This window comes from Rhinichthys klamathensis, unplaced genomic scaffold (genome assembly GCF_029890125.1).
Source record: "Rhinichthys klamathensis goyatoka isolate OS25496 unplaced genomic scaffold, OSU_Roscu_1.1 h1tg001162l_1, whole genome shotgun sequence".
NCBI lineage: Eukaryota > Metazoa > Chordata > Actinopteri > Cypriniformes > Leuciscidae > Rhinichthys > Rhinichthys klamathensis.
Window position 1 is genome coordinate 75,756 of NW_026607370.1, and position 21,056 is coordinate 96,811.

General features: G+C 36.1%; 1 protein-coding gene across 10 annotated transcripts in view; it reads right to left on the reverse strand.

Annotated features, from left to right (window-relative positions):
• Window positions 1–15,596, reverse strand: part of tjp1a (tight junction protein 1a) — a 54,934-nt gene extending 39,338 nt beyond the window's left edge. For 9 of the 10 annotated variants that reach the window (XM_056244931.1, XM_056244929.1, XM_056244933.1 and 6 more), the window contains exons 1-9: window positions 15,524–15,596; window positions 14,028–14,152; window positions 13,775–13,877; window positions 12,955–13,258; window positions 12,591–12,694; window positions 9,869–10,034; window positions 9,539–9,674; window positions 1,485–1,615; window positions 38–143 (exon numbers count right to left, since the gene is read on the reverse strand). In XM_056244931.1, the coding sequence (XP_056100906.1) occupies window positions 38–143; window positions 1,485–1,615; window positions 9,539–9,674; window positions 9,869–10,034; window positions 12,591–12,694; window positions 12,955–13,258; window positions 13,775–13,877; window positions 14,028–14,152; window positions 15,524–15,571 (1,223 nt within the window). In that variant the 5' untranslated portion in view covers window positions 15,572–15,596. The remainder of the gene's footprint in view (window positions 1–37; window positions 144–1,484; window positions 1,616–9,538; window positions 9,675–9,868; window positions 10,035–12,590; window positions 12,695–12,954; window positions 13,259–13,774; window positions 13,878–14,027; window positions 14,153–15,523) is intronic. The other variant, XM_056244924.1, reaches the window with a different exon arrangement.
• Window positions 15,597–21,056: the final 5,460 nt, after the last annotated feature.

A 21,056-nucleotide genomic window follows, 5' to 3' on the forward strand; every position in this document is an offset into this window, starting at 1 on the left:
AATATGACATGAGTACAGATTATGCAACAACACTGACCGAAGGATGCTGTCATCATGGGCGACACTGGGCACAGGGGCATCAGAGGGGCTGACTGGCAGATCAACATCAGGTTGCCCAGGTTGTGCATACACTGGTTTTGGCTCTAAACACACATCTCTGTTAGACTTTGATGATGATGTACATCAACAAACACACAGTTATTTTACAACATACTCTTTGGTTATTAATCAGACCAAAAAGAACATGAAAAACCAGAGCAAAGCAACATCAGATCTGGGCATTCCAGATCAGGATGGAGTAAACAGCAGCAAAGCATAGAGAGACAACTAGGAGAGGACAGGTCTGATTTTCATCAGTGGAAACATGGGAGTGGGAGTAGGAGGGCGAGGGAGACAGTGCAAAAAATAATAAAAAATAAACAAGAAAATAACAGTAAAAAAAAATAAAATAAACATTGTTTACACACTATTTGATCACAATTTTTGCCTCACTGTGAAATATAGTTGAAATGTCATGTTAAAAACAGTATAACAGTATGAATTGTTTGAATTGTCTACTCTGTCAAAGCAATAATACCTGACTATCATGTTTGCAATCAGTCCGCAAATCCAGACTAAATGGGTCAAATCAGTGGAAATTGATGCACTAATTACAGTGTTTGTAGTACTATGTAAAAGATACACAAATATGTGTTGTACTGTATTATTCTAGCTATTACATTTTTAGGAGTAATGTGAATGTTTTTTGTTTTGTTTTTACATTTTACTCATTCATAGTATAGTAATATTATATTTAAACAAACATAATATTGTAGTATTGGTTTGGTTGCTTGATCGATGTGTTAGGTAAATTATGTTCCATGTGCCTTTAACTTGTAAACTGAGTAAACATCTACAGAGCCCCACAACATGACAAAGAAATATGTAATTCGTTTCCACAACTTACTAATACGTCAACACGTTTGACTTATTCGTTCCCTCGTTTTAAGCAAATTGTGTACACAATATAATAATTTGTTCCCTTGATTTACTAAATCGGGGCCATGTTGTAGTAATTCATTCCCTTGATTTAGTTAAATCAACACAAGGAAACAAATTAGTTCAACATGGCCATGATTTACTAAAACAAGGGAATGAATAAATAAATTGTGGGAACGGATTCTTAATTTTTGATCACGATTGAACCAAAAAGAGTGAACAAATTAGTAAAAAGTGGCCACGATTTACTAAAACAAGAGAATTAATTCTTAATTTGTGGCCATGACATATATTTTTGTCTGCATCTCATGTGCAGGGCTCTGTAAACATCACATGGAAATGCAACATGAATTTACATTGGACTAAAAAGAGAAAAAAAACAGGGAGAGGTGACTTTGCCTTATTTAAGAAGTCTGCCACACGCCACTGGACTGGGGAGATAAGAAAGTGGAAGAGCAGAAGGAAAGACAGAAGACAGCTGAAAGTCTGGAGGTGAAAGTCCCGACCTGGCAGTGGAGGGATCTGTTTGTCTCCGGGCTGATCTGTAGACGGTGCCAGAAGTGCATCCTCAGCCATCTTAACTGGAGTGGATACAGCCGCTGGTTTAGAGATGCGCTCCTCCTCACGACTCCTGTGGCTACAGACACACACAGCAACACAGTCACAAACTGAGTCTGATCTGATCTCTGCTTATAAGCAGGGGTGTGAAGTAACGAATTACAAATACACGTTACTGTAATTAAAGGGACAGTTCACCCTAAAATGAAAAATCTATCATTTACTCACCTCAAGTTGCTCCAAACCTGTATGAATTTTTCAGGTTGAGAGCAACTTGAGGCGAGTAAATGATGACAGAATTTTCATTTTTGGGTGAATTGTCTATTTAAATAGTTATCAAAAATGTTACTTTTTTCGAGTAGTTTAAAAATGGTGTACTTGTACTTGAGTACATTTAAAGTGATGTAACTTGTATACTGATGTAATTGATATAGTGCAAGATATAGATGATAACTTAAATAGTGATGTAATTGATACTTATACTCTGCTATTTTCCTTCAGTTTATGGTCGTTACATTGTTTGTTTTAATATTAGTTTTATCTGCCAATGTGGCAAGGGAGAGCATAAATAATTCACATTGCAAACTTTAACCAAGGCCCGGTAACTGCTGTTAATTATGGCTGCTGTGGAAGCACATCGTTAAAAATACCTGCATTTAATTTTCTAATTTGAAGAAACATGTTAGGTAACATGAAACAGGTAAATTTCGGATTTCTACTTACTAGATGATGATCTGTGGGCTACAGGGCTAGAAATTTGGTGCGAGGTTGCAGGTATTGCATGTTAATAACTTCCGCAAGTGCTATGTTCATAATGCGGGAATTCCCACTACCATTTATTTACTTGAACATCTAGAGAGAGGTAAAAGGTAGGGCGGGGATGGGCAACTTTGGTCCTGGAGTGCTGCTGTCCTGCAGAATTTAGCTTCAACCCCTCATCAAACACAAGCTAATCAGTGAGTCTCATTCACTGATAATTGCGTTGATTATTTCGTATTTGTACGCACATTCACAACACGTTTGTACGTACATGAGTTTGTTCTTAACATCATACTGATGTTAGTGAATTTGGAGTATTCTAAAGGATCGGCCGCGTGCACAAGGTTAGTCATTTGCATACAACACACCCAAACGATCTCCATATAAGGGCTTTCCACATACACTTTCCGCACAGCCTTTCGTCACGCTCGTCAAACTTGCCGCTGTTTGCAGATGCGCTCTCGCCCAATCCTTGAGCAATGCCAAGTGTGCTATTCTCACCAGTTCTCTAAATAAACATTTTTTTTTATACAGACCCAGATTACAGAGCTCTCATTAGCCAGCTATACACACGCGTATATCTGCGTTAAACCTCGCAGCTGAAGCTATAACGAAGCTTTTCTTACTGTATTTAAGATTAAATTAGATTGTATTATTTAATAATTGTATTATATAATTTTATATATGGATTATATAATTAATTATAGTTATAGTATAATAGTTTAACTATAGTATATATATATATATATATATATATATATATATATTATAGTGTGAAAATATAGTATAATAATTATAGTCGTGTTAGGTTAGCAGTTGTTACTATATTTTTTCGTAAATTTTAAATACATTTTATTACGACATTTTGGTGAATCGTGATTTGTTCTTAAAATCGTTTGTACACATAATTCACGCACAAATTTGTGCGTACGCATGCTTAGTAAATGAGACCCAATGTCTTCAGGATTACTAAGGCTACAGGCAGATGAGTTTTTCATCAGGGTTGGAGCTAAACTCTGCAGGACACCAGCACACCCCAGGACCAATGTTCCCCATCCCCGAGGTACGGGATGATGAGATTGCATCACTTCATGGGGCAAGAAGTTAAACTTGCCCCAGCTGTCATCTGATTATTATTAAATATATATATATTATATATATATATATATATAAATATAATCACTTTATTTGTCATTTAATTTAAAATAATACAAATATTCTATATAATTTTGCATTTAAGTTGAATTATGACATACATACATCATAGCAGACAAATCAAATTTAAAGGGTCATTATATATCAGTTTAAGGGATTCATCTTAAAGAAAAAAAATGTTTTATTAATTATACAGGCCAATTAATAGATATTAGATATTAAATATTTTTATTTCAAGGGATGTTCTGACGACAATACTATAATACTGAGGGGTTCCCATGCCTCCAAAATCCCAGTTAACCCCTGGTTACCAGTGACATTATTGGGCTGCTAGGATTTTTGCAATGTTAGCATGTCTGTGGGACAAGTCAATAACAAATAAAGCACTTGCATTTGGTGACATTTCAGAAACTGTGCACGTGAATTTGGTGTGGATATTTCTCAGAACATCAGACATTATATTTGCTCCACATGAATATGAGAATGTCCTCAGGAGAGAACAATGCTGAATGTAAACAAAAGAAAAGGATCACAAACAATGCTTGAAAAAAGCAGAGATAATGACTGCTCATTAGACAGCAGCAGATGCCAGTGCTTTAGGTCAGACAGTAGAATTTTTCTCTTGCTTAAAACTAGGACAGACACTAGAGCTTTTTTTAAAACTGTAAATGAACTCTTGCACAACTATCAGATATTTTAAATGCTTTGATGCATCACAAATACTCTCTGTTGCACATTCAGACTTTTGGATTTTTACATTTACATTAGATCATTTTTACAGACAAAGAAAGCTGGAGAAGCATTTGATGAGTTCAGGATCTGGACGGCCCTCTAGAACTTTAGTCACATGACTCTGGTTGGTACAATGACTCGGACAGGAAACAGACCACTCCCAAAATATTAATTTAGTCTTTGATGAATGCAATTAGCATTGTTTTAGCAATTAGCATTGGCTGAATCAGTAAAAGCAAAGATTTCTACCAAGAATATAGAAAAGAAAATGAAAAAGAGAACCCTTGTTAGCTTGGCAGTGTACTTTGTCTTATTGTAACATGTACAATTTATAATAGTCCTTTACGACTGTTGCTTGTCAGACTGTACGAACATGATCCCCGCTGTAAGCCATGTCACACTGTATGATCTCAGTTGTCATTAAATATCAGACTGTATAGCAGTCAAGCCACGTTAAAAACAGACGCATTCAAAAAAAACTTGTGCAGAGTTTTAAATCATCAATCCGTGACACATTCAGTGACTGTGAGCTGCATTTAAAATTTAAATGTTGGATTGAATTTGTGGCAAACAAAAAAATTTGATCAGGGCTTGCTTTGAAAAGAAAAAACAAAGACGATGTGTGGAGCAAGTGGTGGTTTGTTGTTGTCTCACTAATTGCATCATCAGGTTCTGCACTCCTACTGGTTTTTGATTTGATAGTTGCAGTAGGAGAAGTCACACTAAAGGACTGTGCATCACATTTTCTGAAACTGACAGAATTTCAGCAGAGATAAAAAATTTATCGCAACGGCCGTCTGAGAACATGCCAAACTAGTGTTCATAGACTTCAGATTTTGGCCTTTAGGATTCTCAAAATCTGTCTCAGACGGCCAAATCGTGGCCAAAAACATACAGTGACAGTGCGAACCTGGCTTTAAATCTCTGAGGCCCTGGACATGCACAAATATGTGCTGACACACAAAAAAGCCTACATAAATCCCAGGCTCTCCTTTTGCTCTGTTGGTTTTCTCTGCACTAACACATCTATCACACACACAGGCTAAATCTCTGCTCACTTCATTCTGCATTTATTTCTCATGTGACCTATTACAATCTCACTGACATGTCTTTCCATTCCAATAAGGGCATTTGTCTCCCTGCACATTTCAGAATAGAAATTGAACCCCTATATAAACAAACCCCTTTACACTATGAAAATAAATTATCATATATATTTTGTATATAAAATTGTGTAAATTAACACTCATCTTGTTCTTGTTGTGACTATTACACAGCAAAAAAAGCCAATAAATTGATATCCCTATTACAAGTAGAACATATGACACTATGGCACTGCTTGTGCTTTGTTTCTTAATTATGAATGAATGCAGGTAAAGTTACTTTACAAATACGTCATACACAATAGGCTATGAACCTAAAAGACCTACTGCATCACTAGGTTTGAGTCAGCAAGAAATACAGACAGTTCATTACAAACACGTTGATTATTACACCACTCACAGCTGGATCCAGCTTCAAGATTTGAGATTAATAAAAAATACATAATAATTAATACAAAAAATAGCATCTTGTTCTGAAATTAGGCAATAATATGGTACATTATTTTACACGTAAAAATATATAATATACAAATATATATACATATTAATTATTTTATTTATTAATATTTAATTTGTCTTTTTATTTTTACATCCTTTTTATTAATTTTAATTAATTATTTTAATTAATTTTAATTTTATTAATTTTAATTAATTTAATCCATTTAACTGACACATTGTAGGTTCACCTTTCTTTCCCCATGCAGTTTTAAATCACGTAATTCTACATGTCTGATTATTTCTTATTTCCTTTATTATGTTTATACAAAGCACTTTGAATTACCATTGTGTATGAAATGCACTATATAAATAAACTTGCCTACCCTAAACTAAGACAACACCGAAACAACACACTTGAGTGCTCTTGAGAAACTATGTGTAGAGGAGAGAGATTAAAAAGCTGATGGCACAGACAGAGGGGAGAGAGAGTATCTCTGTGACTTGTACTGTAAGGAAAAACCCATCTGGTGATGCAAATTTCAGAGGGAATTGTGTCGTCTCTTGTGTGCCAAGGTTAATGAACACACATGCAGGAAAATTAATTCAGGCCCATTTCTGCATAACAGCCTTGACACCCACTGGCAGTTTCCACAAACACACACTCATACACATAGAGCTAGTTGCCTCTGCACTACCAGCTCAATGTGACAAAATGCATGCTGATTTCATTGCAAGCACATATTAATGCACCACATCAAATGCATTAAAGTGCATTATAAAACCTAAATCATCTATATAGAACACAAGACCCACACGATATAAAACAATGACAAAATGCACAAAAAAACTAATATTCATGCACTCAGACTCCATCTACAAATATTATCCACTGTTTACAGACTACAGAGCACAGCACTTACAGCGGGAGCATTCTGGTGAGAAAAGAGCCCGTCAGCCGTAGAGACAGAGCAGTTATTCAGTGGCGAGTGAGTGAAGCATGGCTCTGAGATATTAACCTGGCTCACTGACAAACATGTTCATCATCCCCCAAAATGCCTCTGAATCTAGCAGTCCAAGCCCAGTAAATAGCTTTTTAGACCATCAGTTTTTTAGTAAAACCCAAGAGCATTACCACTGTTAATCATCCAGATAGTCAAGAGAGACAGCAGTCAGTTTATATATTACGTACACTACTAGTAAAAAGTTTGGGGTTGGTAAGATTTATAACTGTGAAATATTATTAAAATTTATAACTTCTATTTTAATCATTTGGTGGCAAAGCTATATTTTCAGCTGCCATTCCTCCGATTTCTGAAGGATCATGTGACACTGAAGACTATTCTAATACGCTGAATAAACAAACATCTTTTATTATTATCCATGTTGAAAACAATTGTGCTGCTAAATGTATTTGTGAAAATGTGACACTTTTTTTCCAGGATTCTTTAGTGAATAGAAAGTTCAATAGAACAGCATTTAAATTGCTCTTTTGTAATTTTATAAATGTCTTTGCATCCTTGCTGAACAAAAGTATAAATTCCTTCCTTAAAAAAAAAACAAGGAAGTGAATGTTTAGTATAAATCTGTGCCGGCCCAAAAAGTCTTGGTTCCACCCAAGGCTTTTTACCCATCTTAGGGAGTTTTTCTTGCCATTGTTGCCTTTGGCTTACTCAATGGGTTTCTTTAGGCACCTTACTATTCTTTGCTAAGCTGCTTTGGAACAATGTGAAATGTGCTAGAAAATGTTATTGACATGAAAACCGAATAGACTTTAGCTCTAGTACTTTCATATTCACTATCATTCAGAGGAGATTGATGATTCTACTACTTGCAACTGTCTACGAGTGAAAAGTTAAGGCAGACTACATACATTACACACACACACAAATTGCTACTGCTGTGGAAATTCTGAAACATAAAAGGCATCAGTGTCTTGTTGAGGTGAGAGAGCCGATAATGAGGTGTAACCTGAGTTCAGATATTAAGTGAGACGCAGCTCTAGACAGACAGGTGGAGGATGTGTGGGGACGCGAGGTGTGAAATTTCATTAAAACACAGCCTGCAGCAGTGTGGGGATGTGGGATGTAGAGAGCAGCTGCTTTAATGGCAGGAAGGATGGTATGTCCCCTGGGAAAGGAATGGTAGCTTGTGGCATTGTCATCCTTTTCATCCCTGTGTCTTTACATACTCGCAGTTCCTGTAAACACCATCTCGTGCCCTTTCTTTCTGACTTCCACCTGTTTTACATACTCCACTTGTCCTCTCTCAAGATTTCCTCTGGCCCCCTTCCACCACTTACAAAAATTTACCACAGTGTCCGCCATAATACCATAACATAATGCCATTACTACTGTTATTGATATAATGATGAAGTATAAAATTAAAAATTAATCAGATTTTTTATTTATCTAATCAAATTAGTACATTAATTATTTTTTTAATACAATCAACTTGGCTATGTAAGACATTTCAACTTAAATGACTTTAAACTGACTTAAAAAAATGAGTTGAATCTTGTATAACTTAAAAAAATTAAGTTTAAAATGGCGTACATTTTGATGAGTTGAAGCAATGTAAAAACATATGATGACTTATTTATATATGACTTATTGATCATGCCATTTTTTTACAGTGTAATTAAACAATCACACACATCTAATTTGTAATAAATAAAACTAATTTAAGACATTATTGAGGCTGATAAATTATTAAGTAGATGTTACAAAAAGTGGATTGTTGCACAAAATAAAAACAATAAATTGAAAGTTTCAAGTTTTTTTTTTTTTTTTTTTTTACAATAACTGTAGTAAGTAACTAGTATTTAGACAGAAATTGTAGTTATAGTACATTTCTGAAAAGGACTATTTTTTGCAAATACATTATATTAGTGGAGTCCAGACTACATGTGTACTTGTTGTAGCTTATCCACATTGTGTGCCCACAATAGATGCTGGCACACTCAAAACACTTTATATCAGAGAAGCCCTAGCTGTTTTAATCAATAATTATGGCCCTTAAAACTTCTCTTTTTTTCTGCAGTTTCGGACAAATATTTTTGGTTCTTGAAATGTCGGTGCATTATTACATTGTATATATCATGATACTTTATAATATTACCACATACCATAATATGTTATGAAACAAGCTTCATATCTGCCATGTATTTAAACTTTTGTGGCTTTTACTGGTCTGTAGCATCACAGAACAGTTATCCATATACAAACACACTGATTCTTGTCATTCATTGTCTCTCTTATACAAACACACACAAACAAAACCGTCAGACCACGGTGTCAACACTTCTCAGTGCACACGTCTAAAGTGCATGAGCTCAGCTCTACAGTAGTGTCAAACTGGGTTACAGTCAGCCAGCTCACTGCACTATGACCAACACTTACCCTCTCTTGTGAGTGCAGCCAAAATGAAACGAAATAATAAATATTTCACACAAATACAAATAAATGACAGAAGGTGTATTTGTTAAAGCGAATCTACAAGTGTACAAATCAGACCTATCTGCTTCACTGATTATTCTGATTCATATATTATTAACGACACTGGACACAAGCTCAGGGGTGAGGACACCCTGAAACCTGAGACTGACATTAACCAGAATGATGTCACTGCTCTAGCTATACCGGAGGACCAAACGGTATATATTGATTTCCCTAAATTAGGGAGCCGGGATGAGGATAAAAAAGGGTTTGAATTAAGGGTCTTGAGTGAAAAATAGTCCTTTATAGAACTTTGCAGGATATTTGATACTTCAGGTTTTTTTTTATTTGGTTAATGTAAGCATTTCAGATGCCTCTTACCTGCCGTTGCTCATCTGCTGCGGAGAGTGGCCGGAGATGTCAGAGGGCTCCGAGCGTTTGTCAGGGGAACGGGATCTACTGCGACGGGTGCGCTCATGGGAATGATCTGATGCCAGTGAATGAATTTCTGAAATGTCTGTTAAAACAAATCATGATTTTTAAGCATCAAGTTAGCCAAAGTTGACTTTCTTTTAGAAAATGGCAAAAATCCTACAAGAAAAAATGAAATAAAATGGACACAATAACACAATACAAAATATAAAGTTGCATTTGACCTTAAGTTTAAACTTAGCAATTTTAGATCTACATGTTTAGCATAGATAATCTCACCATCTCTGTCTGAATTAGCGGAGGGAATGCTATTGTCCAAATCTGGAATGTTGAGGAGTGTCGCCCTCTCATCTCTCTGCACCACCATCTTCAGCTTGCCTTTCGATCGCTCTATAAGTTTCTTTGCGTCTATCAAAGACAGGTTCTCAGTCACTGTGCCATTGATCTATATTGAGAGGAGAGAACATCATTTTCAAACACACTATGGATGCATACGTCTGGTATTTTGTAAAGTACAGTTTTAAATTCGTTGACGAATAATTTGTCATAATTTTCATCAACAACATTTTTTCATTGACTAAATAAAACTAAATAAAAACCAATTTTGAATGACAAAAACTATAATGAAAATCTATTGACATTTTTGTCAATGAATAAAAACAAGAGGAAAATGTTAGGGACGATTTAGGAAGTTTGAATTGGAATGTGCTGATCTAAAGTCTCAAAATGTTACAAAATGTTAACGTGTGGGAGAAAGAGAAGGGCAGACATATGGATAAATCTGAAAAAGTGTGATGATGCGAAAGAGAGCTCAATTCAGTCTGGTTTTCTGCACGCACACAGAAAGCCGCATCTCACAGCGCAAGTGAATGTAAACGTGTATCGGATGTGTATCAGTTTATTGGATCCGTGCATTTGGCCTTAAAGCGAAAACAGTCTAATAAACCCGCTGCTGTCCATTATAAAGTTTAATCAAACAACAAAAGAAAAAGAGAAAATCACTCAATGTTCTTGACTGAATAACTTTAATAGCTTTATTAAGGATTAATCTATATTTAATTTATACAAATAAAATATGTCTGCTTGAAAGAATGAAGAATGTTGCATGCAAGTTGAAATGCTTAATTGATGTATTAAAAACTAACTTTAGCTGGACAATAACTTTATTCTAGAGCTGCTGTAAAGCCGAACAATCTCTGTTACTTTAATTTCCTATTATCACTGTAAAGCTGCTTTGAAACAATCTATATTGTTAAAAGCACTATATAAATGAAGGTGACTTGACTAAAATTTAACTAAACCCATTCGAATTTTGTCGATTAAATCTACTGTATATTTAGTCAACTAATATCTCATTATATTTAGTTGACTAAAACTATAACAATTCAGATGACTAAAATATTACTAAAACTAAAAAGGCATTTTAGTCAAAAGACTATGACTAAAACTAAATAAAAATGTGCTGTCAAAATTAACACTGGTAAAGTGCTGCTTTAAAAGTGACGTGGTCATATTACATCACAGATGAAGCACCAATCACTGTTGAGAAAGCCTGTTGTATAAATTAAGCATTTTTAAAATTATAAATAATAAAAACAAACACACATACACACACACACACACTTAGTGCTTAGCTTAGCCCTGCAGATAGCAATAGGTAAATAAAGCGACGTGATGTTTGGCCAAAAATGGAATTTGTGCCCTGCATTTCACCCATCCAAGTGCACACACACCCGGAGCAGTGGGCAGCCATTTTTGCTGCGGTGCCCGGGGAACGATTGGAGGTTAGGTACCTTGCCCAAGGGCACCTCAGTTGTGGGAAATGAGAGTGGAAGAGAGTGCTGAGACTCGAACCCACGATCTTCGGGTTACAAGTCCAACTCTCTAACCATTAGGGCACAACTGCCTTTGACTAAAATGAACACATCACGTACTCTAACATTCAAAAGTTTAGGGTTGGCAAGATATTTAATTGTATTTGAGAAATCTCTTATGCTCACCAAGTCTGCATTTATTTGATCAAAAATACAGTAAAAACATTTTATTTGAAATAGAAATCTTTTGTAACATTCTAAATGTATTCACTGTCACTTTCAATCAAGTTAATGCATTCTTTCTGAATAAAAGTATGGATTCCTTTCCACACACACACAAGAAACTTACCCCAAACTTTTGAACGGTAGTGTATAGGCGGTAAAATAAATGTGCCGTCCGTGATTTTACATTTACAGAGCCTTGCGAGAAAACAGCACCTCTGGTAGTGCACTCTATGCCCTTCAGTTTCACTCCAGTGCTCTGTGGGATATGCTCTGCTCCACTCAGTATTAAGCACTAGACTCATTTAGCTGATGACAGTTCATAAATTAACATGGAAATGTCAAGCAATTCCCCCCATTAAACAACTAATAACTTGGTAATAAGTCAGCCAGCTGATACTTTTTAATATTCTTAATGTAGCATTTCAAAATATAATTATGCAAACATTAAGAAAGAGGCTGAGAGAGGTTTAACAAACATTTAATTTTGAGTGTGCTTAAAGTTACTGTCCCTAAAGGTGCTTTAAGCTGAAAGATGTGACTGAAATAAACATGCTGAGATATCACACTGATCTGCCCTAGTCTCAGTAAACAGACAATAATCAGTGGACACAAACCACTGTCAGATCCTACATTTAGCCAATGAGAAGGCTTTTGAGGCGCTTTGTCTTTCAATTCTTCCACATGTTCACAGCAGGCAATCCGTATATAAGAAGAAAGCTGAGAGTGTGACAGATGAACTTGGAGTGGTTTTCAAGCCAAATGTTCACAATTTTTCATCTGTCAACAGCAATTTACACAGACAAACCTCCTAATAGGAACAGAAACACAAAGCAGGAAAATAAAGCATTGGTGAAGCTTTTTGGTAGCTGAAGTATTGGTACCAGCGACTACATGGCTATCAGGTTCCCTTCTTTTCCTATAACCATCTTTCTATGATCCTTCCCAGACATTGTTTCTCATACCTTTAGGACGACGTCTCCCTCTTGTATGTTGCCGTCACGGGCTGCGAGGCTCTCAGGAGAAATGTCCTTTACAAATATGTGGCTGGCCAGACGCAGACCATATTCTGCACACAACAGAAAATACACACATGAATGAACAATAACAGACATAATCTGACTACTGAGTAACTAACTACAGCATTGTTCTAGTTGAAAGCACCCTGTGGGTATTTGTGCCAGTAGACTAATCACAGCTATTAGCTAATGTACAACAGACTGTATTACACCTGTTTACACATTCTAGTGTGTAAATCCTCCGGTGAAGCCATCAATAGTAATTAAGAGGTGTGTCCTCTAACTTTTAAAAGTCTGTAGCTCCGCCCACCTTCATTCTTGCGGGACTTGACGAGTGTGACATTGGAAGGTCGTGGCGGGACGTTGGACGCAACTGATCGTCTGTCTGAGCGTGGGGAAATACTCCTCTCACGGGAATTACTATGGTCCCGCCTTCCGGTGCTGCTGCTGCGCTCGTTTCTTCTGCTCGTGCCTCCACTCGCTCCCCCTGCATGTGCTGCTGGACCTTCGTAATCATCCTCCTCAGTGTCATCCTCTTCCTCTCGCTCTGACATAGTCTCTCTGTCTCCCCCTCGACTTACTGGAATCTGCACCTTCCGCTTTCTGCGGATAGTCTGAACAGAGAATATATAAACATTTTAATAAGATGATTTTGTTATTTTTAACATTAAAAGAGGTTATAACAATTAAGAGGTTATTTTAACATTAGCCAGAGTAAAAGTTATAAACCATTATTACACAGCTCTCTGGAATACTTGAATCTGATCCAAAAATACCCAAAAGTAACACTATTGTATAACTATACATATTATTCGTATTCCAGAAACACTAAAGGACTGAACTTTTTTTTAAATGTAGTCCTAAAGGTTGTGCCTCATTACAAAGTGTATACAGACTGACCAACAGCTCCTGTACGTACATGAAGACAAATACTCTGCAGTACAGCAGTTTGACTCCCAGCATTCCTCATTGATTAATATAAAGCTCAGTCAAGACGGATCACCTACACATCCTGCCTGCCTCAAGTTCTTCCATCTTCCATCACAGCCCACTACTCACATCTGAAGTCCAGATAAGACTCAAGGTTGTACAGTACTGATGCAATGTACAAGTATGATGTGTCAACTTACAATTTTGGCATTCTTTCCACTTTTCCTCAGCTGCTGAACAGCATAGGCATGCTCCACATTGTCCATGGAGACAGCGTTTACCATCACCACTCTATCATTCTCCCTGTAGACAAAAATAAATATTTTTGTGAAGAAAAGAAAAATACATATAAATAAAATGTAACAAATATATAAATAAATTAGAATTACATATACGCACAGACATTATACACACACACACACATATATATATATATATATAAACACATCTTACTGTAAAAGGGTCTCTGCTGGTCCTCCTTTGAGCACATCTGAGATCACTATAGAGGTCTCTCCGCTCTGGAAATGAGGGTTGTCACGGCCCCCTGATATGGCGATTCCAAACCCAAAACCTGGTGCCTGCAAAGGACATGCACATACACACACACAGAGTGATTTCCTGGAACTCACAGCATATCTTTAAAAAATGTAATTACATTGGATAGAATGATGAAATGTAGGTAACTCTCAGTGTGCGTGTGTGTGTGTACTGTCTGGCAGCTTTTCAATCTCCCAGGTGTCTGAAGCTCTGAGCTCTCAATCTTGCACTCAAGCAATCAAAAAGAAAGGCAGATGAGAGTGAAAAGGTAGAGAATGACAGACTCCAGACAGATGGCCAGAGCTCTCTTCAGAGCCTTTTCCTGATGTCACTAGGTGTCTTCACACACGCGTACTGGTCTGTTCTACCTTTCACTGCCATCCAAACCATCTGGCTTGTGAGTGTCCTCTAAACAAACAGCTATAAATCATATTAAGAGCCAGAGCAGGGGAGGAGCACATATGGGAGAAGAATAGTCTTGTTTATTTTGTGTATTGTAACAGAGGCAGCCATGTAATACTGTTAGCCAGCTAAAGAGATTCCATCTATAATAAAGCCCCCAGTAAAAGGCTTAGTGCTCATACACCTGTTATCTTGTCTAAGATGTCAGCACATCAAAAAAAGGGTCACAGAGGGACTGACTGAACTGAAGTGTAATACAGACATCATGTTATGAAACTGATCCAAGATTTGTGTCCACAGTATTCTGACTCTTGCAGATGGGGGGGCTTAAAAAATACTGTGCCCAAATGACTGATGCACAATCTCTCACTCTTTCTCAGACTCTGGTTCAGATGTGTTTGAGCCTAGGAACATGCAGGATGAGGAAAAGGAACAGGAAGTGGAGCAGAGCAGAAATGTTGTCCTCTCACACACTACTTCCTGCCATCTGGGGGATCGGCTATTGTGTACTCAATGACCACACATCCTGTAACTAGCCATCCCAAAAGAGAAGAGAGGGGAGAGAGAGAGGAAAGAAAGACAAAAAGTAGAAAGGGCTGCACTGATTTTAAAATTCCAAGCTAATAATTAGATTCAAGATAAATGGCTAGAATTCACATTATAAACTACTTTGACTAAACATATTTAATATAATAAAATAATAAATAAACTAAAATCAATCATTTTATATAAATTAATTGAAAAATAATTTTAAGATTTGCTAAAGATTACATTTAACTGTGTTTTTAAAGCATTGGATGATGGCATAGTTGATCTACAACTATGGACAATTAAATACTTAATTTTACTGATACTGAAAAATAAATAAAATATAAAATAAAAATAATTGCTAGTATTGCTTAACCAATAGGATACTGAAGCCTGGCGATAGATAGAGAGAAAGAGGAGTGGTGAAGTAGAGGGGAAGAAAATTGCAGCACCAACCAAGTGAGAGACAGTTCGACACTCACCCTGTGAAGAGTCACTGTGTGCTGTTCCCATATTACAGTTTCCTCCATTGTTGTACTCTGTGAGAAAGACAAAGAGAAAGCAGTCAGGACAAAGTCTAAGCAGAGAGAATGAGTTTGTATCAGCAGGTATTTTTATGGCAGAAGGTGATTTTACTCTGACCTCTATGAGCTGCAGGAATTAAGCATATTTAACAAACCAGTTCTCTTTGCTTGAACTAAATCTGTATATGTGTGTTGGTCTGAGTAAAGGCTATCACAGGGCTAAACAGTGCTGCAAAGCTGACTATGGCCATGAGCGCCGAAGGCACACACCCCACACACAAACTGAAACAACAACACTACAAACACTGGAAAAGCTATAAACAGAATCTGCTATCCTCATTTTAGCACAGGGGCATAAATGAGGGCTGTAAACTCAAAGTGCAAACCAAGTTAGGTTCCTTTATCACTGAAATTTCTTATAATTTTACAGCATGCTGATGCTCCTAATAAAAGCATGTGATTAAAGTCTGACACTATTAAGAAAAAATACATATAGGGCTGGGTATCGATACAGATGTCCCAATTCGATTCCGATTCGCAAGATCTCAATTTGATGTGATTCTCAATTCGATTTGAGATTTTCATTGGCCCCACCACAAAAAAAAGGGGATGATATCTAGTGGAGAAGACTAGTAAAAAGATTAACGTCAATCAGAGATTGTTTTCAATGTTTGTGGAAATAAATATGGTAAAAAAAAGATTGATTTGTGGCTTTTGAGGATCGATATCGAATCAACCCCATTTTTAAAAACGATTAATCGAAAAATAAATATTTTTCCACAGCCCTAATTACAAATGGGTTATAAAACAGGAGAAAACCCCATCAAATAGAACAGAACGATGTGATCACTATAAGAACACCTGACCAGAATGCCCCACTTTTCCTGACTGACCAATTAGATGACAGCTGTCCAACTCAAGCTTGAACATAAGAACATGTCTCTGCCTTAAATGCAAACATCATATAAACAAACTGCTACAAAATGAACAATCTGCCCTGGTACAATTTAGATGAGACAGAGAGAAAGAGAGAGAGAGGGAGTGATAATACCTTCTGCTCTTTCTCTCCTTGTCTTTTATTTATAGCTCTAACCCTGAGCTGAGGTGAATGGTTTGTGCTCTTGCTCCTTCACCCCTGTACTGTAGATGCCAGGCTGGATAAATTATTACAGTATGTCTGAGAACTCTTAAACAGACTCGAGCTCTAATGGTGCACACTGCATTTGTCTCATTTGCAACGATCAAATTGTAATATATCACAAACAAATACAAAGGTCTGACACTACTAATGAATTTAAGTGAAATGCCTGTTATTTTGCCATGTTCTTCTAATTTATTACATTTCACTAATTGCAAATTATAATAGTAGAAAAAGAAAAAAGGAAAACATAAATAATAATAAAAAAAACAATAGTATTTTTACATAATGAGTGATAGCATCAGAAACTTGATCAACATTAATTCTTTTTATCCAAAATTTTTCTCACATATGTGTCTCTTGAAAACAAAATGTGTACATATAACAACAGTGGCTGTGTTTCTCATTGTTCGTCATTTTGATGGACAGTCATAAAAATGTATTTATTTATTTTTCTATTATCTACCCGTCTAAAAATATATTATTACCCATCATTTTAATTATCATACTTTAATGATAAGACATTAGCTTTTGTTTTTATTCACATTTTCATTTTTAATCATGAACTTACAGGACCAGCATAGGCATAAATAATACTTATGAAGAGAACAGATGAAAAGTGACTTTAAAATGTTCAACACCACATGACAAAGCAGATGAATGTTTACACAGTGACAGCGGAGGCCGCTAAAACGCAACCTTTGTGCCTGAACAGGCAAATATGAACAGCACAATATTACAAAATAAAATTACTATTAAAATATCAACAAAGCATGTAAAAAAATTAATTTAACTGAACTAAACTCAATCAACTTTCTGTATGCTGCCTGAACTCAAACCTTCCTCTTGGTCTTCATGGACTCAAACTGGATGCTCAGCTGTGCTGGTGATAAACGTTGACCCTCTTTTAAACCAGTCCCTCTTTTTTCAACATGGCAACTACTGGGCCGTTTGAAGAAACTTTTCACAGCTGACATTTTTGCAATTGTATGTAGCATTGACTAAAGCCACAGGATGCACAAAGACGTCATAAACTGAGATCAAAGACGAAACAAGTTCATAGCTAACTTATATGCATGCTTGCCACCAACTGGATGGGGTGGAAATTACAGTTACATCAGTGTAATTGTCAAAATGACGAACGGCCTTCAGATTCAGAGATGATCAATGATGGAAAATATCACATTCAAATATAGCCTAAAGATTTCACAACAGAGCACTTAAGTCTCTCAAAGAAATATGGGGCCTCAACCTTCAAAACTAAAAAAAAAAAAAAAAAAATCACCAAACGAACACAAGGAAGAATATTTATATGCATCAATATAACAATAAAACATGTTAATATGCGAAAAATAGACAAAGTCTTTGGTCAAATAAAAAAATATTGCAATATTCACAGTTCTGCTTAATTCTAGAATACCACCAAAACGGGAATACTGTATACATCACCCACCCCTACACTGTAAAAAGTGCTACACCCACAAAGTAGGTTTTATATATTTTAAATATTTGTAATCTAGTTTATTTTATTGGTTTTATACAAAAAGAGTATCAAAATACTTCCTCTTTACTTAAAATATATCAGTTTTTATATAACAATATATTTTAAATAAAACCCATGCAATTTATTTGGGTAGTTATTTGTATGTGGTTGTTGTGTACAATAAATGTTATAAAAGTGAGTTGACAATGCACAATTTATTTGAGCAGCTGTCGATGTGACAGGTGTGTTCATCAAACGTAAATATTTTAAATTTTATAAGTTGGCATTATCCCTTTTTCACTGGCGGGGACTGCAGGCAGATGCAATATCTTCCTCGGTACTTCAACTGTTTGGTCGCTGCAGCAGATCTGAATTTCAGGGTCTGATTAACACGGTAAGTTGAGCAAATTTAGCCGAATGACTGGTGATGTAAACTAAAGTCACGCAAAATCGCTTACTCCACTAGGGAGCTGAGTTTAGGTTTGCAAATTGTATAGCTAGCTATCCTGCACACATGGTAAGCTAAGATGGCTGCACAGTGTGGTCGATCGGCAGACAAACAGCAGCAGTGTTTAAAAACACATACAAGTTACGTATGTAATAATTAGTTGCACAAATGCCCTCGGTTATATTTTTAGATTGCACAGATTAAATTTCGGGATCATATGCGATCGAAACGGTCGCAAATTCGAGCCTTCAGGCAATAGTTGTGCGGGCAAATAAGGGAAAGTAAGATGTGGTGTTTTATGGACAACACTTTGTTTTGTGTGTTGTGTGTCTTTGACAGAACTCAGAGATTATGTTATTATACTTTTGCATTACTAAAGCAGATGCACAGATTAGACTGTAGAGATGTATGTTTAGTAGTCTGTCTGATTTTAGAGATTTGATCCACGATATTTTAATGCTGCATTGTCAATTAATGACAGATTTTTGGTCTAGATTTTTAAACTATTTCTAACCTATTACCTAAAGAAGTTTACAACTGATTTTTTTCTAACATCTAACATTTTCCTGGTCTTTAGATACCCAAGCACTTTTGTTACCTGGGGTCTTCGAGCTTCACATCCAGGTAAGACAAACTTCAGAATAGATTCAATTACAATTTGATCAGATTATACGTGTTCTGTAAGTCCAATAGACGTTCAGGGAACCTCCATACAAGGTTAAAAACTAGTTCAGATGTGGACATATTTTATGTAATTTAATGTCTCATTTAGACAATTTAAACTTTTTCTGGACCAAACACTTTCAGGATGCATTAAATTAAAACTCATGTTTATTTCAACGTAATTTCTAATTGCAAAGCAACTCTCAGACAGTGTGTGTTTGTCCAAAAATCATGAAATCATTACTGTCTACTTAGGGCAGGCAGCTTAAGGTCCCTGGTTCGAATCTGATTTCTCTCACGATCCAAATATGTATAAATGACAGATGCTAAACTGTCTAAAGGTGTCAGTGCGTGTTTGTCCAAAAATCATGAAAAGAAACTTCACTGTCTGTGAATTGCTTTGCAATTACACATGAAAATTACATTGAAATAAATGTGAGTTTTAATTTAATATATCCTGAGAGTGTTTATTTGGTCTAGAATAAGTATAAATTGTCCAAATGAGACCTTAAATGATGTTGAAAATTGTCCAGATTGTCCACATCTGAACTAGTTTTCAACCTTGAATGGAGCTTCCGTGAACGTTCATCACAGAACACCTCAAAAAAAGTCGTAAAAACTTTCATTCTGGCTCCTCAGTGGACGTCTTTTCAATGTACGTCTTTGTGACAAAGACGTTGAAAAGATGTCTTTTGGACATAATTTTGTCTGTAGCTTAATTAACAGTAATGTGATGACCAATCAGGTACAGGCAAGGACAATTGCATTTGTTTTATTGTAATGCATCCTTTGAACCAGAAAAATACAACACTCATGCTAGAGTAGATCATGATATTTTAGTACCCATGGCATTGTCATGGTAGACTTCACTCTGGTCACATGTTCTAGTCACAGTCTCCATCTTGTATCCACCACCTTTAGCAACAAAAGTACAATTTGGACTTTGTCTCTTATCTCTTCTACCTGTCTGCTAATATTCATCTCATTTCCTATGTGTCTGACCAAACTCTTGTTTCTTTTTTGTCTCCACCAATAGAGTCGGGCTGAAAAAGAGGTGCACGCTGAGCTTGGCAGTTGCCCACTGAAAATTTACATGTGCCATCACCCCGACACGATTGGGATTATCATATAAGGACAGCCCGTGGTCAGAGGTGTGCCAAACCTGTCGAAAGCATGCTGCCTCCTGTTGCTCCTCCTTACCTATGCTCTCGACCTCATGTATCCCTCAAAACTGGTGTATACTTGAGATATATCAGAGGCTTTTTGTAGGATTGGACCCTGTGCGTCCTAAACTATCATCATGTAATTTTTGACATTGCAGTTCCAGTGTGATACAATGTGATGTTATGGCTCACTTTACCTTGATCCAAACATTTCAGATTGGGCAGTTTGGATATTTCACTGTACTGTTCAGAACAGGTTGAAAATACACTTCTACAGTGTTTGTTTTATATTAGAGTGTACATGTGCGGCCACATTTATTTGCTGTTTTGTAGTCACTGTTAAAAGTGACACTGGTTGACATTGAATAAATTATATATTGTCTTCAATCTATCTTCTCATCTTTTTATTCTTCAATTGAATTTGTAATTGTTATTGACAATTAAAAAAATATATTAAAATGTTTATTCACATATGATTAAGTTAATTTTACTAAGAAAATAAAGTTCATAAAACCTAATTAAAATGAGTACAGGTTACTTGTAGCAACCCATAAATAAGTTACCTGTACCAAGAAAAGTAGGTTTATCCAACTGAG